Here is a 23,108-nt window from a genome sequence, read left to right as displayed (position 1 = left end):
GGTCATAAAATTAGAATATCATGAAAAAGTAGATTGATTTCAGTAATTCCATTTAAAAAGTGAAACTTGTATATTATATTCATACATTACATACAAACTCATATATTTCAGATGTTTATTTTGTTTAATTTTGATGATTACAAATGACAAAAAATGAAAATCTCAAATTCATCATATCAGAAAATTAGAATATTACTGAAGACCAATAAAAACAAAGGATTTATAGAAATGTTGGCCAACTGAAAAGTATGAACATGAAAAGTATGAGCATGTACAGCACTCAGTATTTAGTTGGGCCTCCTTTGGCCTGTATTACTGCAGCAATGCGGCGTGGCATGGAGTCGATCAGTCTGTGGCACTGCTCAGGTGTTATGATAGCCCAGGTTGCTCTAATAGTGGCTTTTAGCTCTTCTGAATTGTTGGGTCTGGTGTATTGCATCTTCTTCTTCACAATACCCCATAGATTTTCTATGGGGTTAAGGTCAGGAGAGTTTGCTGGCCAATTAAGAACAGGGATACCATGGTCCTTCAACCAGGTACTGGTAGCTTTGGCACTGTGTGCAGGTGCCAAGTCCTGTTGGAAAATGAAATCTGCATCTCCAAAAAGTTGGTCAGCTGCAGGAAGCATGAAGTGCTCTAAAACTTCCTGGTATGTGGCTGCGTTGACCCTGGACCTCAGAAAACACAATGGACCAACACCAGCAGATGACATGGCACCCCAAACCATCACTGACTGTGGAAACTTTACACTGGACTTCAAGCAACGTGGATGAAGTGCCTCTCTTCTTTTCCTCCAGACTCTGGGACCTTGATTTCCAAAGGAAATGCAAAATTTACTTTCATCAGAGAACATGACTTTGGACCACTCACCAGCAGTCCAGTCCTGTTTCTCTTTAGCCCAGGCAAGACGCTTCTGACGCTGTCTGTGGTTCAAGAGTGGCTTGACACAAGGAATGCGACAGCAGAAACCCATGTCTTTCATACGTCTGTGTGTGGTGGTTCTTGAAGCACTCACTCCAGCTGCAGTCCACTCTTTGTGAATCTCCCCCACATTTTTGAAGGGGTTTTGTTTCACAATCCTCTCCAGGGTGCGGTTATCTCTCTTGCTTGTACACTTTTTTCGACCACATCTTTTCCTTCCCTTCGCCTCTCTATTAATGTGCTTGGACACTGAGCTCTGTGAACAGCCAGCCTCTTTAGCGATGACCTTTTGTGTCTTGCCCTCCTTGTGCAAGGTGTCGATGGTCGTCTTTTGGACAACTGTTAAGTCAGCAGTCTTCCCCATGATTGTGTAGCCTATAGAACTAGACTGAAAGACCATTTAAAGGCTTTTGCAGGTGGTTTGAGTTAATTAGCTGATTAGAGTGTGGCACCAGGGGCCATCAATTTTGAACCTTTTCACAATATTCTAATTTTCTGATATGATGAATTTGAGATTTTCATTTGTTGTCATTTCTAATCATCAAAATTAAACAAAATAAACATCTGAAATATATGAGTTTGTATGTAATGTATGAATATAATATACAAGTTTCACTTTTTAAATGGAATTACTGAAATCAATCTACTTTTTCATGATATTCTAATTTTATGACCAGCACCTGTATTTGTTTGGGTGTGTGACAGGAACATGCACCGCAGGATTGTGAGGCATTTAACTGAACTCGAGATGCAATGCCACAGGATTTGGAAACGCATTAGTTATCAGCTGATATTTGGCTTTAGTTTTGTTGAATTCAAATGGTCTGATTAGAAAAGCAGACAGGCTTTGGCTGCATGCTTTGGAGCAGACATCAACTGGTTTGTGTTGGACTTAAGACATGCACATTCAAAATATAAGTTTTAGAGCACTGTGTAGGTTTTTATTTAATACAATGACCGATACAAATTTATTTTCCTCATCATGAAATTGACCTATAAATAAAGATGCATATTTTGTTTTGGTTACTTTAAAGTATGTCCAAATATATAGTAAACGGTCTGCACTTTCCTAATTGTCTTCATTTTGGTGTTTGTGTTTTGCTTTATTTTTCCTTTAGTATGTGCCCTTATTAGTGTTTGAGTCCCTATACAGTTTTAGAATTAAATACTTGGATTAATTCACAAATCAGGCTTAAATGCGAGGCAACTGGACTTTCACTCAATTTTTCAGAAGACGTTTCACGCCTATCCAGAAGTCTCTGTTAATTCTGTTAGCTCGCACAAGAATAGAGACCAGTTGCCTCCAATTTAAGACGTTTTGTGGTTGCCATGACTTGGATTACTGATACTCTGATCAAGCATTTTGTTTAATCTTCAATATGTTTAACTTGCGTAGAAAAAAACTAGAATAGAATAATTTTTGCACTTGTTGGCAGCACCGTAATGGAATGTAGGCCTTACTATTTTTAGCTTAGTTTACATTGCGGGAAATAAAAAGGAAACTTCCTTCCATTGCACATATATTTCCTGCCCTCATGCATTCTGGTATTGCATAAAATGAGGTTTGCCTATGCTCAAAATGTTGCAAAACCAGGTCAAGGTGCATGGCGGTATCAGTGTTGTAGAACTCAAGGCCAAAATCATAATTGTTTCAATTCAGGGACATGTTTTTATTAAAGCTGTTTTGTTTCCCAACAGGGAGCTAATCGAGTGCTATCAGAAAGGCGCTCAGAGCAGCGCCGACTCCTCACCGTCATTGGAACCACAGCTGTCATGGACTCTGACCTACTTAAATTAAATCAGCTTAAGGTACAGCCAGTCATAGTATCTCATTACATATTACACATATAGCTGCATGGTAAAACGCATGTAACATTTTTCATCATGTAGTTGGTTATTCTAAATGGCTACCTATTCCTCTGTTAAATTCTTTCACAGATTGTAGCAACAGGCCTTCTGCGTCATGCCCTGTTTCTTGTGGTTCAAAGTAAAGTCAGGCCAGGGTGTTCTCAGACATGACACCATGTTAAACATTCATAAAGAAGAATTGACTTGTTTCTCTTTAATGAGCAACTCCCTTAAAAAGGGGAATGTTCTCTGGGTGTGGAGCATTTTAGCTGCAAATCTTTTTAAAGCAGCAATAGAAGTGGAACAAAAAAATGTTTCAATAAACTTTACGGCGCTTGTATGAACATTTTTAATGTTATGATGAGTCTAAGATGTGTTGCAGTGCATTTGTGAATTGTTCTTAATGAATGCATCAAAAAAAAAAAATTAACATTCACATGGAAGCCACGTTACTTACTTTTGAAATAAAAGTCTGTTGTTTTTATTTCCACCTCATTCTTCTTTCTGTCCAGTTCCGAAAGAAGAAGCTCCGTTTCGGTCGTAGCCGGATCCACGAATGGGGCCTGTTTGCCATGGAGCCCATCGCCGCTGATGAGATGGTCATAGAGTACGTCGGTCAAAACATCAGACAGGTAGAACTTCTTTCTGTTTAACTTCTGATCACTTTGCATTCATTACAACATGGTTAACTAAATAAAACAATTAAATTTACTTATTAGAAAAAGATGTATATTTTTTGGAATTTCATACACACAAAATTTGTAAAAATTTCCATAAAATCAATCAAGTTGTATTGATAAGTCTCCAGTTGAATTTAGGTTTTTCTTTGGCTGCTTTTAAAAAAATTGCATTTATCCTTCTTTAAGCCTCTACATATTGAGCTTTTACTTATTGAAGCATTTAAAGGCTTCCTAAATGAAGACATGAAACACTCTTATCTACTCCTAACAAAAAACTTTGCAAACAATAAACTGGACCTTTGACTTGCTCTTGTTCCAAAGACATTCCTAACTACTACTTTGTTTACTCACAAATGAAATGATACCCACCTTGGCAAACAATTTAATGTAAAATTACATGGTAAATCTTGGTCAGCACATAATGTTTATATGCAAAAAAACTCATCCAGACCTTTAGAAAGTCTGGAGCAGGGGTCACCAACGCGGTGCCCGTGGGTACCAAGGGGCCCTCAAAACCTTCTGAAAACAGCAACTCAGCACTGGGCTAAGTTTGAAATTCTATTTTATTCTGTGACTTCTTTTCAATAATTTATAGAGCATTTCATCATAGTAATCATATAGGGCATTTTAGCATTTATAGAGATTTTAAAATTATAATGTTTAAAGGAAAATTAGAAATTAAAAGTTAACAATAAAAATGTGTTTAATTTGGATGAAGTTTAGGTGAACGTTGACCCCTCTTGTTCATAGGTCAGTATTGGTAGCCTTTCCTATGATTCAATAGCCATCAAGTAGCCCTCAGCCTTGAAATGGTTGGTGACCCCTGGTCTGGAGAATTGATAAATCCATATTTAAAATGTCTTCATAAGGTTTGCAAGACCCTCCAGCTCATTGGTTGCAGAGCTTTAAAAAAAAAAGAGCTCTTTAGAATCTCTTAGAAAAATGTTTGTGTTTTTTACTCTGTTTATGACCTTGTATTATCTGACTTGTTGGTGCAGATGGTGGCTGATAACAGGGAGAAGCGGTATGCTCAGCAAGGCATCGGGAGCAGCTACTTGTTTAGAGTGGACCACGACACAATAATAGATGCCACAAAATGTGGCAACCTGGCGCGATTCATCAATCATTGCTGCACTGTGAGTTTTGATCAACATTGGTGTAAACCAGAAATGTTTTTACAATTGTTTTGAGCTGTCGCCCTCATACCTATCTTCTTTCCCTTAGCCAAACTGCTACGCCAAGGTTATCACCATAGAGTCCCAGAAGAAGATTGTGATCTACTCGAAGCAGCCTATCGCTGTTAATGAAGAAATCACCTATGACTATAAATTCCCCTTGGAGGAGAACAAGATCCCTTGCCTGTGTGGAACAGAGAACTGTCGGGGGACGCTCAACTAGTGAAAGCACTTCCCTTTTGTTCTTGCCAACGGCTGGGCCGAGCTGGATGCCATCCTGCTCATTGAAACAACTTGAAACAAAGACCCCGTCTAAAGTCTCTCCTCTTTTCCTGGATGGCCTCAGTAGTCCCCACAATAAGTAGGAAACTGTGTTGCACACATTTGCACTTTTCATGCACACTCTTCATTGACGTTAATGCCCCTTTTATTTGGGTTTGTATTGGAGGCGGTCCTAATCAGTGGATTCTTTGTGGCAGTATTGTCGTTCTCCCGTGAACAAGTCATGAAAGGTTTTTTTTTTGTTTCCGTGCCAGCGTTCGTTTAATAGACAATAACACACAGGTCATTTATTTTCCTTTGTCAGATCACATTTTTTTAATATATCCAGAGATTTTTTCCTCTCGTGTCAGAGCCCCTCTTTTTCCACGTCCCTACACAAACGCACAGGAATACCAGATGAATTCAGGGTTTTTAAAATAGCTTCTAATGAGCGCACTTTTAGAATGAAAAAAACTTCTTTAAAAAAAGTTTTCAGTTATGCAAGATTTCTGAGTGTGATAGTTTTGAATCTTTTCCAACCATTTGAATACTCCCGGAGTAATTAATAGCATTGTTATTTTGTTGTTTGCATAGAGGATTTTACAATGACTTTCTCCTCAGTGGCTTTTTGATTCAACCAGCTTTGTTGAACTACTGTCTCCGTGTCCCCCATGTTCTGTGCATTAACCCTCTGATTTGCAGCAATCTTGTGTCGCCTAAAAGTGTTATTTTTCAGAGTAGCTGTTACTTGTAGGGTCAGCAAAACAAAATTGTTTTCTTTGTCTTTTTTTGTGCTCAATATAGACACTGATGTACTTGCTTTTAACTGCTTAAATAGATCATTATTTGTGGCATTCTTGTAATTTCTGCATTTCTTCTATTTGGAGGTTATGTAGTTCTCCTAAGGTTTGTAAAGGGTTATTTGCATTGAGCGCCCATTTAGGGAGTGTTAGCTGTTGGAAAGGTTATTTAGACATTCTCAGTCCCCTCTCAACCTAATGCTATGCTTGAATCTGCTCCACAGGTTCTCTAAACCAGATGGTCTGTTTTCTGTCCAGGATTAGCATATTTTAACTGTTCCCACATTTAGCTGAACTACAAAAGCAACTGCAGACAAAAATATTTGTATTCAGGGTTCCTATACCGTCTTGAAAATCTAGAATTTCCTTTCTAGGTCTGGTTGTGTCTGGAGAAAAAAGACCAGACCATTCAACAGAAAAAATATCAGATTTTTCCTTACTTTTTCTCTTCTAAAGTTCTAAAGTTGATTCATTTTTAAAACAAAATTATTTTACCTATCAATATTTATGACTTGCTACATAAAAGCACACCTAAGAAAAAGACAATTTCAATACATTTTAGACTTTAGGCAACTTCCAACTTTGGCTGAAAAAGACATTTAATGTGATTTACTTAACTTTCACCAAACTTTCAGTTCTTTAATTTTATTGATAACTTGTAAGAGTTTAAACTTGTTGAAGGGTACTGTATTTCATATGTGGCTAAAACAAGACCTACACTCTTGAAATGAAGAATGTATAATACCAGCCGTGAATAGCTTGTATTCAAAGCCCCAGAATTTGATCAAAACTGCATAAGTTCACAAATCTGAGCATGGTAAATAATTTCTAAATAGAAATAGCATTGGAACACTGTACTTAAAGACAGCTGTCTCCTAGCCTTTAAAAGCAGTAAAATAAGCAAACAATGCAGGTTTAAAGCATGGCAGTATGTCTTTCTTGTTTCTTTACAATATATTTTTTTAACTCTTCACTTCTTGTGTCAGTAGTTGGCAAAATATTTTTATTAGCATTTTCTTTACTAGCTTAAAAAAGTTGTGATGATGCATAAGTTTAGTTTCCTAATAAGGTCCAATATCTTCAAAGAAAACTGGAACGTTTCCCCCCCACTTCTACAGAATTCACTAGTATTTATTTAGCTGGGTGTGTAGCTGCAAGTCAAAACCTAACATCCTTTACTGAAATGTAATATTCTGATAAGGCAAGCAAATGTCTTTTATCAAATCTGACTGCAGCGCGTTTCTGTGCCAGGTGCTTGTATGGCTGTGTTTATGCTGGATGAGTGAGTGTTACACTGCAGACCATGGGGCTCTCCTGTGTTAACTCTTTCCCCAACAACTCTGACCGTCCAAAGTTTAACTTCAATGTTCAAACTTTTAATTGGACTCCTTTTGTTTTTGTGTTTTCCTCACAACCAGAAAATTGTGTGCTATAATGCTTGTTGCAATGAAAGCCTTTCCATATAAAACAAGACTATTTACTACAGGATAAAAAGGAAAAAAAAAATGGAAGAAGTTCATGTAAATATTGTAGAGATGTTTGTTTCTTGTAGAAACAAACAGATTCCAGGATGTAAATATGTTGTTTCTTTTTCTCTCTCCATGAGGAGGAAACATGTACATACCTTTCATTCATTTATTTTTTATTGTTTTTTTTTTCCTTTTGATTTGATTATTTTAATATTATTTGCAATATTTCTCTTGTATCAATGCGTTGAACCCTTTATTAATGGTGCATTAAAAATATTTTTTAAATAAAAAAGAAAATTTGATGTTTTTACTTAAATAACTTCAGCAAACATTAACTTGTCTTCACATTTTTTTTCTTTTTTTAAATGAAAACGGGAAGTGGAAGGGAGTGCTGCGTTCTCTGCACAGATGTTGACCTCAGCTGGAAAGGCCCTGCATCAAGTTCACACATGTTTTTACGGCATTGAAATTCTGACCATTTTTTTGTTGTTTTTTTTTTCTTCCCAGAAGTGCATGCATAACCAGGAAACGTAAGATTTTAAGGTGAAGGTATGATAAAAGATGATACGTACTTTTCCATTTACGGACTGCCAGGAATTATACACAGGCTTCTTTTTCAGAAAATCTAATTATCTAATCAGCTTAACTAACCAATGTATATTTGGGAATAATTTCTACCCGTTTATGATTGTGTTGCATTCATGTTAATGTGAAGTTTTGACTCCCCAAAAATGACCAAACTTCTAAAACCGTAATTATTTTGGGTAAGCTACTCGGGAAGCATTACATTCCTTTCTATAGCCGTATCCAGTGACTTTAATTCTTGCTTCTCTCCTCTTAGCTGACACCATTTACCTTTAAACAGTTCCTCCTGACTTCAAATGACCTGCTGATAGTGTGTAATGGCCTTGACAGAGTTCAAGGTCTCCATGTTTGCAAAGGCCTCATGGTTTCTTTTTTTTTTTTTTTTTACAGGAAATCCATCTACAGTCAATTGAAGTGGCAACTTTCTGACTTTAAAAAAACACTAAAAGAAATCAAGAAGAAAAAAAAAGTAGTCGTAGAGGGAAAAGTGCAAACTAAATGGGAAGAGTGTTAAAGGTAGCATACTGGTGGACCAAGAAAAACATTCAAAGTTCAGGACAGAACACTTAAAGCAATATGTCTTAAACATGAAAGGCACAATGAAACAAGAACAAATTTGAACAAACAAAGAACAAACTTGATTCAATGTTTGTGACTGAACTGTTAGAAACCACCTAAAGGATGGAGGATATACATGTAGAGAAGCTCACTGTAAGCCATCATTAATACCTAAATGGAAGAAAAGAAGTTGTGGACTGATAACTGGAATAAAAGCCATTTAGTGATTAATTGTGGATCTCCAATGCGCAACATTATGATGCTGAAACTTTTGTTAGGACAGTTTCTGAAATTTATAAACACTGTCTAAATAGACATCAAAATTTCTACAGTCATTGACGAATTGGTGTAAGCGATGGGTAACTAAATGACATTTTCAATAAATCCACAAGTTTACAATGACATTTTGGTCATTGTTGTTATCCATCAATTGAAATTCTGTATTGGGATGGTTCAATCATTTTTCAGCAAGATAATGCGTCTTGTTGAAAGGTTCCTTAAGGAAAGACACAGTCAATTTGAAGACCTGCAAATAGTCCAGATCTCAATCCAACTGAAAATCTGGGAACATGAAGAAAATGAACAATGTCAAGGCTCCAAACTTCAACGATCTGACAAAAGCAATCCGAGAAAGTAGGACCCAAATCGATGAAGACGGTAATTTATTCACTCCATGCCTCAGAGGCTGCAAGCACTTAAATAAGTCAGAAGTGGTACGACAAAGTGGTGTGTCAGTGTCCTGTTGTTTTTTTCTTTTTTAGGATTCTGGGTTTTCTTTCTCAGAATTGGGTAATTCCATAATCTTCCATCTGCTTGAGCTAAAACAAACTGATGTTGACTATCAACATGTTTTTTTTCCCCCTGCTATCTTTAATGTTTCTTATAGGAGAAGTTGCCATTTAGAATGACTGTAGTTCTATGTTATGTATGTGATCTTGTTTTCTACAACAGTAAACTGAATGAACATCCTATGAGACTGGCGAAACCATCATTTTTGCCAGAAGTTGTATTATCAGTCAAGAAAAAATTGTTAAATAGGTATTTAAATATTAAGGTTTTTTGTCAATCATATAGATATAACATTAGCTGCTGATTGAAAGCCATCACTCTGGTCATTGTCTTAAAAAAGGCTACTAAATTTATATCTACATTTACCTTGACTCTGAATGAAATAGCTGTTCTTACCTCAAGGGTTATCAATTAGCTTAAATTATTTTGAATGAAGAAAATTATTGCAAGGTGTTTTTTTTGTTTTTTTTTTTGTTTATCCAGTTAACAAATAATTTCCATTCCCGAAACTACTTTTTCTGTATATTGCAAAACATGATATGAGACTTAGTTTGATTTGGATCGGTTTTAATGGTTAATGTGTGGATAAATTATATAGTACAAATGCACTTGAACGTTTATTTTGAATTCAATTAAATAAGAATAGCCTGCCAAAACTTGGGAGTAAAATATGTTTGAACTACTGTGAGATATGACATATGGAGGACATATTTCCATAGCTGTACCTGAACGCAGCATGTTTAGTTTGGGGTGGGTGGGAAATCCCCTCATCAACGGGATTCCACCGATTTCATCGGAGGTATCGAGTTTGGTATCGTTTGGTGCTACGGGTATCCACTTGGACGTTAGGTAATTTTTTCCCCCCATTGTGAGTCATGTTAACATATTGCTTATTTGTTTATTTTGTTTTTTTATTTCAGCTAAACTGTACAGTATAATCCAGAGAAGCTACTCACTGCTAGTTTAATGTATATAAATAATATAAAGTGCTGGTACGACCCATTGCTATTTTACCACTGTAATACCAGTAAAAAAAACATTGATCTTCCAAAAACGCAAGAGTTGAGTCACCTATAGAATGTTTAGGTGTTACATATAAATGTTGCGCTACAGAACACTGCATTGCGCAATTGGTTCCGCTGGAAATTTCCATCTGCTCAGGATTTGTTCGTTCGGTACATCATGTTTCTATAGTAGCGATAGAGAATAACCAGATTTTTGCGTTTTTTTTTTTTTGTTTGTTTTTTACGAATACAACACTACAAACATGAAGAGATTATTTAAGAGCGTGATTTAAGTGAACCTTGCCCCACGCCAAAATGTAAAGATTGGGATCCAGTTATTCTAATCTTTTTTTTTTTTTCTCTCTTATTGTTATTACACTGTCACAAGTACAGAGCAACGAAATTAAGTCTGCATTCAACCCATCCCCTTGGGGAGCAGTGTGTGGTTAGGTGTCTTTGCTCAGAGTGGCAGTCTGTGGGAGTGGGGCTTGAACTGAGAGTATCAGGATTCCAAGCTCCAGGGGCGTGCACACATAGACACTAGGTGGTGCTAAAGCACTAGGAAGTTTGCCCTCTATCAAAGAAAATGCCCTTTTGAAACTCGTTTTTTTTTTTTTTTTTTTATTAATATTATTAAGATTTTACTGAGGTCGGTTTTGAAATTATCTTTTGAAAACCTGAGCCATTAAAAACGACTGAAACAATGCCCCGAAATGACCGACCTACTTGCGCACAAACGACCCTCTCTCTCTTCCTTTGTCACGTGAACTCGCTCGGTCGCCCGCAGGGCATGCCAGATGCGCAGCATCATAGCAGTTTTCAGATAGCAGGAACGGTCGCTGACAGGCTGCTTCTCCCGTGCCCCATTAGCCAGGTAATATACAGATCAAGCAGAATCATTTTGTTGTGCATTAAAATGTCTCATTCAGCAGCACCAAACACGCATTTTGCCGACTGGTCACCAGATAAACTAGTTGTCTCCTTGTAAGATGCTATTTTACTTTTTATGTTTTGTATCCATATTTTTTATCTTAAGTGTATACATTAGTCTATTTTATTGCATGACGTATACCCACAGTTTTTAGATATTTTTATAATTTTATTTACCTATTCCATATTATATGTTTCATGTTGCACGATTGTACCATAAAAAAATCCTAGTTTGTGAACTCCTTCACTAACAATGGCAATAAACCTGATTCAGATTCTGAAAGTTTTACACTGTAGCCCAAGTCAATGACAGATAACGTGAGGACGACCACATAGGCTACAAATAATTTTGGTAGAGTTTGCAATTGCAAATACGGAAGAGGATTAGGGCCACTGAAAAAAAAAAAAAAAGTTAACTGATTTTTAAATTTTATTTCAGTTTAGTATGGGAAAAAAGTCAGAATGCTGACTTTAATCTCATAATTCTAACTTTTTCTCATAATTCTGACTTTTTGCTGAGAATTCTGACTTTTTGCTCAGTATTCTGACTTTAATCTCAGAATTCTGACAATAAAAAAGTCAGAATTCTGACTTTTTTCCCATGTTAAACTGAAATAAAATTTAAAAATCAGTTAACTTTTTTTTTTTTCAGTGGCCCTAATCCTCTTCTCTACAAATCTATGTGTTAAGACAAACGTTTTCTGTTGTATAGGTTTTGTTAGGCAACATAAATTAACACATCTCTTTATTGTCTTAATTGTATATTGATTTAGTAATTGCAGCACAATACCAAGAAAGGAGGGTTAATCATATTGAAAAATCTTAAAAGCTGTTCACATTTTATTTTTAAGTGGTTTGTGCAGCAGGTATTAAAATAGCTATTATTTTGTAGGCTACCATAAGTCATATCCACGTGACAAGACTTCCAGTCATGTTGCCCTAATAGCCCATTATTTAAACTAATGTGGCATATTTTTTAAAGCTATTATTATTATTATTATTATTATTATTATTATTATCATCATTATTATCATTATTATTGTCATGATGGTTATTATTAATATATTGTAGCCAGTCACAGCAGGGAAGCTCTATACCATCAACATCTACCAGGACAGGAGATGAGGAAGAGTTCAGGGAAGACACAGAAACAGAAAAAGACCAGGATGAGGGAGAACAGATGGGTGAGGGAAAACAGGGAGATGAGCCAGATGAAAGAAGTATGCTTTAGTCTGTTCTGTTGGTGATGTGACTTTTTTCCATTGAAAAATCACGTTTAGAGAATGTTACAAATAAAAGTCAAATTTCATTCAACATGCGTTTATTTTTTTTTATAATTGTTACACATGCGCTAAAAAGTGCCCTCCCCCCCCTCCTGAGCACCTGCCCCCCAAAATGTCTGTGCACGCCTCTGCCAAGCTCCATGCCCTAACCACTAGGCCTGTTATGACATGTAAGGTGACACAATAACTTGATTCTTTTAGTGTTAGTTTTTTTTTTATTTTCTGTTTCAGTATCACTACGATCACTACAAACACTCAACATGACTCACACAGAATAGCTTGGTATTCATTTGTCACATGATATACAATGTATAACGTGCTTCCATCAGCATTACAAATGCTAGATTTACTGGTCATCTTCACAGTTATCTATAATAAACAAAAAACACCTTTAATGGGAAAATATAAACCAGTAAATGCATTCATATTTTTTAATCTTTACTTGTCAACATATCTTCCCAACATAGAAAGAAAAGCTCCCATAGATTGTTTATTTTCATATTGGAGTGTTTGCTTTAAATCTTAACCCTTCTTACATTCTAGCCTGTCCTCCCTTCACATTTTATTCTACCAACTTTTCTGCTATTTCATCTAATGATAATGTCAACAAACAGCATACTGGAGAGGCGTTTAGCCATTTGATTCAGGTGAGATGAAAAAAGACTCGGTTCCAGGCTTTATATTATTATTTTTTATGTATTTATGTTTTGTGAAATTGTCTAAGAGGGGCTCAGTACAAGTGTATACAAAATGACAAAATACATCTAAGTCAATATATACAGAGACGCAGATAAATGCTGGTGCCGTAGTCAGGGCAACTGCTTGGTTTATTTTTTCCCCCCCAACTTCCTTGTAGAAACCACGCCCATTTTCTGTTTCCTATATAACCGCTCTTCTAGCTTCGGCTTTCAATCGTACTTCAGCAGCTCTCACCTGCATAATGACAGAAAGCAAACGAACTCTCGTCTATTTGATCACCGGAGGCTGCGGTTTCCTCGGAAAGCATCTGCTTGATGTTTTGATAGAGAAGGAGAAAGAGCTGGCGGAGGTGCGGGTGTTTGACAAACACATAGACCGGAGCTTTAGCGAGCGGAGAGGCGCAGGTAAGGTTTTTTTTCACCGTTACACTGCTCAGTATTTTCTGCTTAGGTTGCTGATATGCGGTTTAAAAATATCTTTTGGGTTTTCATTCTGGAGAACATTTAAGCTACTCTGAGGTGTTTTTAAGTCTAATATGCTCTAGAATGAAGGCTGCTGAAATTATTACATTACTGTAACTAAAATTCATCCTTTTGTAAATTTAAATATCCCTATTTTTATTATGTTTACATTTTAAATACATATTTTCCTTTTTAAATAAAAAACAACATTAAAATTCTATAAATTTTATTGCATATTATTGGTCCATAGGGACCTTATTATGATTTAGATTAATATTTCTCTCAAAACTTCCTGTTTCAAAGTGGTAGTTTTTTCCTATCCAATTAAAATGACAGCCATGGAAAGTCTGCAGCTTTAGTTTCCTTACTAAATTATTTAGCACTTAACCTCTGTGCTTGGCTTTCTGTGGACTCCCTTAATATTCTATTTAAAGTGCTTATAATTAAGGTAAATTACCTTTTTAGCTGGATCAATGCACCAATCAGTGGATTTTTTTTTTATGTTCATGTTAATCAGGTATTATGAGATGGAACTAAAGCTTGGGGTGTGTTGTTTCAATGCCATTCATCAATAGATCAGAGTTGAGCCAAAACCATTGAGAAATGCCTCTGTGAGCCCTGTGTTAAGGCTGTTAAGGAAAGGAAAAAGGAGAATTTTCAAACTGGCTTAAACTGGTCAATGGTTTCATTTGTAGTTACACAGCAATAGCTCCTATGTGCAAAGGTTTAAAGTCTAGTTGATTTTTTTTTCTGCTTACATGACTATCAGCATTTAGAGGAAGGGACATGAGGGCAAAGATAAACCAGGAGTTCAAGAGCTTTTAAAATGATAACCTCTCTTTGCTTTGCTATCAGACTAATAGAGTTCCAAGAAGTGTGAGGTTAAAGTTTTTTTGTCATTTAAAGGGACAGCAGATATCAAACCTAAAAAAAAAAAAAAAACCTGTGAAAATTGTTCTAAGAAAAGAACATGTACAGGATTTCTGATCAGAAAAATAACAATGAACAAAAGAACCCGTGTAAAAAAAAACATAATGAGGCTCAATTAATCCAAACTGAAATAGTTTATTTTTTTCAATGCTTCTCAACTTTTACATGTTTGGGTTTTTGAGTACAGTGGTGGCGCCTCGCCTTGTGCGTCGCACTGGTAGATAATGATTTGCTTATAAGTAACCCTCTATGAACTTGCATGTGAATAAACCTATTTGACTTTATTGAGATTTGACAGAAATCCGCTTTAGTTCTGACTCTTTGCAGATTATCGGATAGCTTTAGCCTCTGAGGTCCTTATATCTGGATTTACACCAATTAATCTGAATTTATGGCAAATTAATCACCACTAAACGAATCCATCACTGTTATTTAATGGACTGAACATGGCATTAATTTTTCTTAATTGAGCACTAATGTGTTGCCACAATTAACCCTCTTTTAATGGTGAGTTTGTCAGAGATTCCTTATCTTGTCTAATTTAGGGATTTTTCAAAAGAAAATATCAGGTCTTATGTCAAGAAGTATAACTGCTCATATCTTCCTGCCCAATATTTTGTTTCCTTCTATATAATAATGGGTTGATTATATACATGTTGTTTCTTTCCTGTTTCTAACACAGATGATGTGAAAGTGACTACCCTCCAAGGAGACATCACAGATTACAGCAGCGTGTTGGTGGCCACCCGGGGGGCTGATGTCGTTATCCATGCTGCCAGCCTGGTGGATGTTTGGCACAAAATTCCGGAGGCCACGATCTACTCTGTCAACGTTACAGGTACGCCCTGGAGAGATATGGGTTTGAGTGAAGACAGGAAAGAGGAAACGATGAGAAATAAATTCTGAGGAAATCCACACCTGCGAGTTATTTTCCCAGGCTGGATCTTGTTTCTTAACTTCAAAGTGGATCAGGAAGTTAGACAATTATTTTTTTTTTTTATACTCATTTCCTGAAAACTGGGATGTGACTGATTCAATGTTCAAGGTCCAGATTTGATTTATGCTTCCCAAAGTTTTTCCATCAGAGGATTGATAAGGATTTTCTGGGGAACAGTGTCAAGGCATGTCTTAGATGCTTTTACCTTTCTACCCACCCAGTTTCAAAGGAATCAAATATTTCAGCGTCGGTTAAAAAAAATTATAAAGTGTTGGCATTCAAAGCTGCATGGAAGTTTATTTTAGCTGTGAAAAGCCTGACTGTTTAGACTTTGTCATGTTCCTGAAACTTGAAAGAGCTTACAGTCACAGAGCCACCATTTAGGGGGTAAAAATAAACCCATTCATTTGCCAATACACTCAGGTTTCAGCCTGTTGGCATAATTTCAGGTCTTGGTTAATTTCCCAAACTCAGATAAAAACATCAAGTGGATTTCCTAAGAAAGAAGGTGTACAATATGTGATAATTGAATTATGATAGGATTTATTTGATAGGAAAGATTTGAGGCCAATGCATACAAAAACACACGAAGAGGCACTGGAACCAGAAAGTTTAGGCTTCTTTAAACATTTAGTCTGTTTTTTGTCCTTTTCCAAAGTGTTGGTCTGTGTTTCTGAGTTTGGTTCCAACAAAATGCCCTGCACACAATAGTTTGTATTATTTTGCAGCCTTATCTTGGAAAACAGATGTCTGAAAATATCCCACAGACATCTTTGATCAATTGAGCAGCATTTTTTTGTTTCTAAAATAAAATAATAAAAGTAGGCACTCTGGGTCTGAATTTAAACAACAGATTCCTCATTAATAAAATAAATTGTATAACTTTAGATATTTTAGATTGATTCTCTTTAGCTTTTTGGGTGGACTCTGTGTTTGGCTGGGATCAGATAGTACTGAGTCAACAATTAGGACACCGGAGACTTTTGCTCTCTGTTGGCTGACGCTGCTGCATGCCTTTTTGTGTGCCTCAGTCCACAAAACCTGCAGAGGATGACGCAGCACATGGAGCCTGAGTTGATTATTTAGAGGATTCATTCCAAACAGCTGATTGTTCCATTATTCATGACAGCACAAAGGGAAGCTTTCTTTCTTTCTGAACTTTATTTTATAAGAGAAATTGGCTCCACCTGGTCTCACTTCCAGTTCTGTGTCAAGAATGACAAAAATTCAGAGAATCTGCTCTGGGCCAACAGAGGTTCTGCTTCAGGATCCCCTCTTTCCAGACTTTTGTCTCCCAGATTTATAAATTAGTCATGCAATGACATTCAGAACCTTTGTCTACCTCAAACTCTCAAGACATGCTGTTTTAATTTATTTTGGTTTGAGGCGAAAAACCGATAAAGAAATAATGGATTTAACTGTCCCATCTCTTTCTCTATTTTTTCATAACTTTGGTTGTGTTATTGCAAATGGCATACCATTTGGTTGGCTGATGTGTTTTTCAGTCGTTTTTCAGTTTCCTTTTCAGGCTGAATAGAACAAAATGTTTTCTTCTTTTTTAGACCCCCATTCAATATAATGCAATTCAATAAAAATAAATAAATTTAAAAAAGAGTTTTTAAATCTTTAAATTGTTGTTTTTGCTTGTTTCGTATAGGTAGATATGGAATAAAATTTAGGAAAATTAAGATTTTTTAAAATTGATTTGGGAATAATATTAAATGAATTCAATGAAACAACACAAAAGGCTCTTTTTACTGTAGTATCTTTTAGAAGTTCTATTTGCTCCCAAGTGACACAAAAATTACCTACAGTGCCCTTAAATATTGACTGACTGTTATCTGCTGCTGAAAAACTAAAGTATGGACAAATTAACATTTGAGCTGGGGAACCATCCATCTACTTGGAATCTGAATCCAATTTAATATTTCCAAATGACAAAAAGATCATATAAAATGAGGTTTCCTGTTTCCACTTATCATTCCTTGAGTTCTTTTCAATGGAGGTCCACATTTAATTGGTGCAAAAGTGGTAGGGAGCCTTTGATATGAGCCCATGTGGATCCAATACTCTTGTTTAAAACATGTTTACACAATCCTTGTGCATTATTTACTGGGTGTACAGTGACACAAGCACAGTCCAATTTAAAAAGTCGCAATGGATGTAATTTATTTTAATGCTAAGGGAAAATTAAGCTTTCTTTTTAAGGCATCCAGTTTCACCCGTGTAGATTCACAAGAAACAGAGAACCAGTTTTTGATGTTGAACGTTTTTTTTTTTTCCTGTCATCTCAGGAACGGAGAATGTGATCAAAGCGTGCGTGGAATGTGGCGTTGAGCGCCTTGTCTACACAAGCAGCATGGAAGTGATTGGACCCAACCTCAATGGAGATCACTTCAAGAGGTAAAATTCATTTTTCCGAATTAACAACAGCATATTTCCTCTTTGAGGTTCTTTTTTTTCCCTGCAAACTAAGCAACCACCTGTTGTTAATTTAGGCTCCACTTTGTCAGATAGTTTGGCCCCATCCCTTCCTGCTTCTCTATGGGAATCAACAGTAGTTCATCAACATGAAGGCTGCAGATAATGATTGAAACTGGATAGATTGAGTTGCTGATAAGGTTTTCAGGGATACTTAAAATTTTATTTAGGGAACAAATCTGTATAAAAAACAAAACAGCTTTTGTTTTACTTCCTTGTCATATCACCATAGTAGCGCCCCACTATGAGAGTCTGATCAAAAAGACATTTAGCGTTGCTGTAGACCCAGTCTGTGTCTTGGATCTCAAACATGCCTCGGTATTCATCAGAATTTAGAGTATAAACAGAACCATCACTCATGCTTTATTATTATTATTATAAGCATTCCCCATCACAGACAATCATCAGCTCACTTTTATAATGATGTCTGTCGACCTTGTCTAGACTAAACATTCTGAGTTTGAATGTTGGTGCATCAAAGAATAAAGGTTACATCAACATCCCACTTCATTCAAAATGACTAATTTGTAATAGCATGCTGTCTAAAGACATCTGTGCTGTTTTTGTGAGTGGTATTCTTTAGTAATCATCCAACCACAGACGCGCACACATAATTAGAGACGCAGAGCCCGAGTCGTGCTGATGCTAGTTAAAACCATATGATTATTTCCCATTTATGCCCTGTCTAATCCTGTTTATTTTGGAAAGAACACACACAGTCATTGTTTGATGAGGAGTTTGAGTCTCAACAAAGGGAATCTGACTACGGTACTCTGGAGTTTTATTACACATTAATACATTTAGAGCCTAGGTTAAGCTGATTATACGTGCAAAATATGATTTGTGTTTTTTTGTTGTTGCTTCCAAAACAATTCATCCAAAGGCAAGGCTGCAAGTTATGTGGAGCAAAAAGTAGCTTTACCCCTTTAAATTGAAAAGTATTGTTTATTAAGCAAATAAATGCGATGCATAGAAAGTAAATGAAGGCATCTGCTGATGAGGGGATGCTTGGATTTTTACATGATCAGCTTTTTTTAAATATCATGTCTCATTGTCTGACCTTCCAGTTCGTTTGGTCTAAAACATGAGGCACTCTATATAACAATACAGCAGAAATATTGCTGTTATCGAGAAAAAAAAAAAAAACTGGATCCAAGAGCAATAGTTGGCATTATCTGTTTATTTGACATGGTCTCTGGATTTCCGAGTGTGCTGATTTAGGTGAACCTTTACATGAACTGTATTGTGTTAAGGTGAGATCATAACAATAAAACTGATTTATTGCTTTTTTTCAAGTTGAAGCAAATTTGGAATATTGATATGGGATGTAGGAAACTTCAGTCAAGACTTGCTGTGGCAAACCTCAGCAATGCTTCTGCTGAAAGAGCTGCTGTCTGCTCCAAGTGTTGTCTTTGCCTAATGGCATGTATAGCACTGCGGCATCACAAAATAACTTCTCCCTCTGATAGAGTTACAACATGAAGTCATTGTGTAAGAATGAAGCTTGAGTTGCTTTTGTAAGAGAGATGTGCTCACTTTACGTAGATAAAAATTCTGAGAAAATTAAACCTGCGAAATTCTGCATAGAATTGTAAAACATTATATTATTGTTATATCAACACATTTTTGTTTTTTGCAATTTCTTTAGAACACATTCTTTTGATTTGGGCAGAAGGTCAAGGAAACTCTATCTGCTTATGTTACATTTTCTATGTATAAATGTGGATTATCTTTTCCTCTGTCAAAATTCCAGCAACTCCCACCTTAACGAGAAACATATTTTGGCTTCATTATTTGTATTTTTTATGCTATGACGCATTAAAATTACTTTCTACTCCATGTTAAAAAAAATTATCTTTCTTTGCAGAGGCAATGAAGACACAAAGTATGAAATCAAGCACACTATGGCCTATCCCAAGAGTAAGACAAAGGCAGAGAAAATGATCCTGGAGGCCAATGGCAGAAAGGTAATACTGGTAAAAACTTTTTATGGACTTTTAACCACTTATTTGCAGGGCATATTTATTTGAAACAGCCCATTTGGGAAATTGAGATTATGATGCATCATAGTAAATACATTTTTTAAACTTTAATAGAACTATGTAGGGAAGTTTCTCCATATCCCCGCAACATGCTGTTATGCTAAACTCCATACAGCTGTAGTATATTTATTGGCTGTCAAACTTGGTTTGGTTTAAACGTGAAGTCTTTAGTGCTGGGTGGAAGGCAACTGTACATTCTCAGTTTTGAGTGAAAGTCCAGTTGCCTTCCAGCTGGGGGGCGGGAGCTTGTGCAATGTCTTTGCCACAGAATGCCAGGCTCCCTCCCTTATTGCTTCATTGCAAAGTGTTTTCAGCAGTTTGCAATCCAAACAATAAATCTTTACGCTGAGCTATCTGGGGTTGTCTCTGTTTTTCTACTATTTGGTTGAAGCCATTACAGTTTCCTGACAGGTTCTTTTTTTTGTTTTTTGTTTCTCCTCAGGTGAGGGGGGGGAAGTGTTTATACACCTGCTCACTAAGACCGACGGGGATCTATGGCGAAGGTCACCAACTAATGAAGGACTTCTACAACCTGGCTGCAGAACGGGGAGGCCTTGTTATTGGGGGTATCCCAGATCACATTGAACATGGGCGTGTCTATGCAGGTAAAAACATCAACATTTCAAAAAATGAAAGCTACTTTTAAGAGACAAGTTTGTTGTATTTCTTGCATACGCTACAAATCAAGCTTAAGTCAACGTTTTAAGGCAGGATACTCAGGGTAAATAGATTTCAAGGCACAACATGTTAAGATCAAATCAGACCAGAGCTAAAAGCAGAAGCATGTAACACCCACACTTCCTTCATGTTTCTCAGAAAGTTTTACATATTTGTATCTGATAATTATCAAATTCATGCAGGGTCACACTTAGACTCTAAAACACCTGCTCCAAGCATGTACAGGAAGCAAAGCAGAGAGATGCTTCACATAATTACATAACAGCCAGAACACGGTTGCTTTGCTTATTAACCTTCTCATTAAAGAGCCAGTATATATCTCTTCTTGTTGGGCTTATCTCGTCTTTAGAAATGTACACATTTTTCTCTGCCGTTATTTGTATAAAAATATTATCACCGTCTCTGCTAATGCTGCAGTAGGGCTCTCCACCATGGTACAAAGCAAGAGATATCCAAAATCCAAAACTTGGTTAGTTGTAACAACATGTGCCCTTCACAAACCTGGTTCTTATGGAAGGCCAGGTGGAAACAAGTTTAAAAGCTGCAGGATGCATAGAAAACATTAGAGAACAGGATCTTCTCAGATCAGACTCAAACTTAACTTGTCCTAGCGAGGGAAAGCTGGTGGGAGATAGTTCAGCAGGATAGCAAATCTAGACATCCAGCCAGAGCTAGGTTGAGAACAGGAAAAAACTCCTCTCCTTTTTATTTATATACCACCTAAAAATACAACTCTGCTTCAACATCAAAACAGCATCCATATATAAAAGCTGCGGGTCACTACCCCGCTAAAGCCTAGAGTTTAAAAACCCTTGATTGTTTTCCAGGCTCTTATCCAATCTGACTGCGTTTGAGTCTTTTTCCAAAGAAGTTGTTAAATATTACAGTCGGGCAGCAAAGCTGGTAGACACATTAGCGAAAAAAAACTTTTAACTTTCATCCATTTTTATCATATTTAAATTTGAATGATACATTTTAATATATGTTCATTAATTATTTAACTACATTATGCCACTCCAGTGTACTTTTTTTCAGTCAGCACAATGAAAAGTGATATATGAATAAACTTGCCTTGACTTGTAGCTTTAATTGTAGTGAAAGGTTGTTCTTGACTGAAATTACTCAGGGGAGCTAATTACAAAGGCACAACACACTGTACTGTACTTAATTTAGATATTTTAATCCATGGTATGAGCAACCACCTTAGAGACTATAAAAAAAATCTCCACCCTAACTGGATATCTTTTGCAGAGCTTCATGGCATTAATTTAATTGTCCTAATTCTGTTTGTGTTACCAGGTAACGTCGCTTGGATGCATGTCCTTGCAGCTCGAGCCCTGAGAGGGAATCCTGGGAAAGTTGGTGGTGAAGCTTTTTTCTGCTACGATGACTCCCCCTATAAAAGCTACGAGGACTTCAACATGACATTGCTGTCTGAGTTCAACTTTCGGAAGGTCCGCATGCCTGCAATCGTTCTGTTGTTCCTGGCCATCTTAAATGATTTTCTTCGCTGGATACTGAGTCCAGTATACAACTACACACCACTGCTTAACCGATATACGCTGGCTGTAGCCAGCACCACCTTCACAGTGCAAACGGACAAAGCACAGAGATATTTCCAGTACCAGCCCCTCTATGATTGGAATCAGTGTTTAGCACGTACACAAACGTGGATCAGAACTTTTCCGTCTAAACCAAAGAACTGTTAGTATTTCCTCAACCACCACAGCGTTTTCAGACCCCAATTCTGCAGGCAAGCAGGATCCAGATCAAGAACGACTTGCTGCTCATTAAAATACTGTGAGCTATAAAAGGCAGTGAGAGCATTTTTAGTCGCTCGTATCAAATCATAAATCACATCTTAATCACAAGAAATGACCTATTCTGGCTCTTTCATCTGTAGTTAATAACTAGATACATACAAAAATATATGTCTAGTGCCTTGTTACCATGGAGATTAAATATAGCACAATTTACGGAAATGGTTATTTTTGTAACTGTGACTCGTGTCCGTCGATCTCATCTAGTTACAACCATGTCTTTACCTTCTAGTACTGCATGTCTTTAAACATATTAAAGAACAGAATATGTAAAATATATGTTAAAAGGAAAAGCAATATGCAGTTCAGAAATGCAACTATGACCAGTGGCTTTTAAAGCTGCTTTATAGACATGAGCGTTTCAAAATTAGACTCCTTTTCTCAGAAAGGGTTTCATTCTTAAGAAAGTATGTTCCATCTGCAAGTCAAAGAGGTTGGTCTGAGCTATTGTATCAGCTATTTTGTCAACTATTGTATTTAAAGAGCAATACACTTCATGGTAAGCTAAAAAAAAAACAACAAAAAACATGAACCCATGTAGCATTAAAATGATCTCCTTATGCATTGACTTAACAAATAGAAGTCTGTAACCTCAAGTTTTGTCAAAAGGAAAAACCTGTGTAAATAGAAATATTTGTATAATATTAAAATGTTATTTAATTGTAATAATTTTATGACTGCAAATAAAAAATATTTATTCTTCATGAGCTTTGTTTTCAACTTATATTTCCTTGACTAGGTGGAGATGTTTTGTATT

General features: G+C 36.4%; 2 protein-coding genes across 6 annotated transcripts in view; both read left to right on the top strand.

The window, feature by feature from the left end:
• setd1a (SET domain containing 1A, histone lysine methyltransferase) overlaps nt 1–7,165 on the top strand; it is a 32,485-nt gene extending 25,320 nt beyond the window's left edge. For 4 of the 5 annotated variants that reach the window (XM_038284799.1, XM_038284817.1, XM_038284809.1 and 1 more), the window contains exons 18-21: nt 2,620–2,730; nt 3,282–3,401; nt 4,448–4,585; nt 4,674–4,847. In XM_038284799.1, the coding sequence (XP_038140727.1) occupies nt 2,620–2,730; nt 3,282–3,401; nt 4,448–4,585; nt 4,674–4,847 (543 nt within the window). Of the gene's footprint in view, nt 1–2,619; nt 2,731–3,281; nt 3,402–4,447; nt 4,586–4,673 lie in introns of all 5 variants that reach the window. The other variant, XM_038284822.1, reaches the window with a different exon arrangement.
• Nucleotides 7,166–13,203: 6,038 nt separating this feature from the next.
• On the top strand, nt 13,204–22,497 carry hsd3b7 (hydroxy-delta-5-steroid dehydrogenase, 3 beta- and steroid delta-isomerase). The gene is made up of 6 exons (XM_038284783.1): nt 13,204–13,406; nt 15,076–15,231; nt 17,625–17,733; nt 19,679–19,778; nt 20,296–20,458; nt 21,831–22,497. The coding sequence occupies exons 1-6, from the start codon at nt 13,244–13,246 to the stop codon at nt 22,238–22,240; spliced, it is 1,101 nt and encodes a 366-aa protein (XP_038140711.1). The 5' UTR covers nt 13,204–13,243; the 3' UTR covers nt 22,241–22,497.
• The last annotated feature ends 611 nt before the right edge of the window (nt 22,498–23,108 follow it).

Source organism: Cyprinodon tularosa, unplaced genomic scaffold (assembly GCF_016077235.1).
Source record: "Cyprinodon tularosa strain WSP-4 unplaced genomic scaffold, ASM1607723v1 ctg105, whole genome shotgun sequence".
In the NCBI taxonomy this organism is placed as follows: Eukaryota; Metazoa; Chordata; class Actinopteri; order Cyprinodontiformes; family Cyprinodontidae; genus Cyprinodon; species Cyprinodon tularosa.
This window is presented reverse-complemented; position numbering and strand designations above follow the sequence as displayed.